The following is a 1,750-nucleotide window of genomic DNA, read 5'->3' on the forward strand; positions in this document are numbered from 1 at the left end:
TCTCTCAAAACAGGGAACAAAGCAATAATAGTAATAATTATAATTTACCAACAAATGAAATCCCCCAAATAAATGCTATTAATAAAGAAGAACACTCACACCGGGCCAGATGTGGAGTTGTTTCAATAATCAGAAGTCTAATTTAGGGCTGTCTTGTCTTTTCCCTTTAAACACTTAGAGAATTCCTCAGTCACAAAGCAGGACAGCTGAAGAGGTCAACTTCGACACACCTCTGCGGGAAAAGCGGCCTGAGTCGGGGTTCCTACCAGAGGTTTCTCAGATTCTGAAAATGGGGGAGGATAGCTGGGGCTGGAGAGGGAGAACCACACCCAGAAATCCAAGAAGAAAAGTAGGATCCTGTGAATTATCTCCTTCACTCTCTCTCTCTTTGTCTCTCTCTGGACTTCTGAAAATAGTTCTATAGAAAATGAATAAACTAAAGGGGTTTAGGTTTTCGCGGCTTATTTCTCTTCTATAAAAATAAAACCAAAAAGCCACAGCGCAATGCAAATTTGGGGGAAAGAGTTGCACCTTTTACAAAAGCTTTCAGATGAAATATTTGACCAGGGAATTTTGTCTTTTTTTCCTGCTCTTTCTTAATAGAACCAAAACCAAAAGTAAGAGGGGAAGCGCCTCAAATCCGTTAGGGGTGAATTGCACGAAAATGCATTGCAAATACTTACAAAACGCTACCGATTGGGGGAGGGGAGGCCGGGGAGGCGCGCCGAAGCCCCGGTTCCCGAAGGCCGCTGGACGTCTCGGCGCCCTCGGCCCGGCCCAGTCTCCTCCGGGATCTGGGAAGGCGGCCGGGCGCTCCCTCCCCCTCCCCTGTCGGGCCTCAGACGGGCCGTAGCAGCGGCACAGAAGAGACCACCGGGTGCGAGTAGTATACGGGGTGCGGGAAGGTGAGCAGAGGCTGGCTGACAGGCACCGGGGCCCCCGCGGCCGCGGCCGCGGCGCCCTCGGCAGCCGAGTTCTCGTGGTAGAGGATGGGCACCCGCACGATGCGCTGCGCCGCGGCGTGGCTCAGGTTGGCCGCCTCCAGCTCGGCCGCCAGCTGCCGCTTCCACTTGTTGCGGCGGTTCTGGAACCAGATCTTGACCTGCGTCTCGGTGAGGTGCAGCGACGCGGCCAGGCCGGCGCGCTCCGAGCTGCTCAGGTAGCGCTTCATGTCGAAGGTGGACTCGAGCTGGAAGACCTGGCTGCGCGAGAAGACCGTGCGCGTCTTCTTTTTGCGGCACGCGGGCTTCTTCTCGGGGCTCTCGGCGCCCTTCTTCCAGTCCTCAGCGCCCGGCGTCGCCGCCGCCGCCCCCACGCTCGCCCCGGCCGCTCCCGCAGCTGCCTCGCCCTCCTTCTTGCCTTCCTCCGAGTCGCTCTCCTCCAAAATGATCTCGTCCGGGCTCTTGGAGTCCAGCTCCTTGTGGTCTGGGTCGGCTTTGAGCAATGGCTCGGGGGAGTCGCGATCGGTTCCCGAGGCGGGGGAGGAGTCTCGCAGGAGGGCCTTTTCCGAAGCTGGGGAGAGACAGACAGACGGACGCACACACACGCACACCGACACAGCCTTCAGCGAGGCCTGGAGCCTAGGGGCCGAAGGCTCAATCCGCGCTGGCCTCTGGGCCCCAGGCCTCGAGGCCTCACCGTCCGCGTGGGCCTCCTTCCTGGCTGGGGCAGGGTAGGGACTCCGCATCATCTGGGATCCCCTTCCTCCCAGGGCTGGCGAGAGCCCCGGACGGTGGCAGAGCAGCCACTT

General features: G+C 58.3%; 1 protein-coding gene across 1 annotated transcript; it reads right to left on the bottom strand.

Moving 5' to 3' along the window:
• Positions 1-838: 838 nt before the first annotated feature.
• LOC121101256 (homeobox protein HMX3-like) lies at positions 839-1,690 on the bottom strand. Its single transcript, XM_040624303.1, has one exon. The coding sequence runs from the start codon at positions 1,688-1,690 to the stop codon at positions 839-841; it is 852 nt and encodes a 283-aa protein (XP_040480237.1).
• Between the last annotated feature and the right edge of the window lie 60 nt (positions 1,691-1,750).

The sequence above is a fragment of the Ursus maritimus genome, unplaced genomic scaffold (assembly GCF_017311325.1).
Source record: "Ursus maritimus isolate PB19 unplaced genomic scaffold, ASM1731132v1 scaffold_7, whole genome shotgun sequence".
Classification (NCBI taxonomy): domain Eukaryota; kingdom Metazoa; phylum Chordata; class Mammalia; order Carnivora; family Ursidae; genus Ursus; species Ursus maritimus.

Excerpts from the sequence above, each read along its gene's own strand:
- LOC121101256 (XM_040624303.1), bottom strand. The coding sequence starts at position 1,690 with ATGATGCGGAGTCCCTACCCTGCCCCAGCCAGGAAGGAGGCCCACGCG.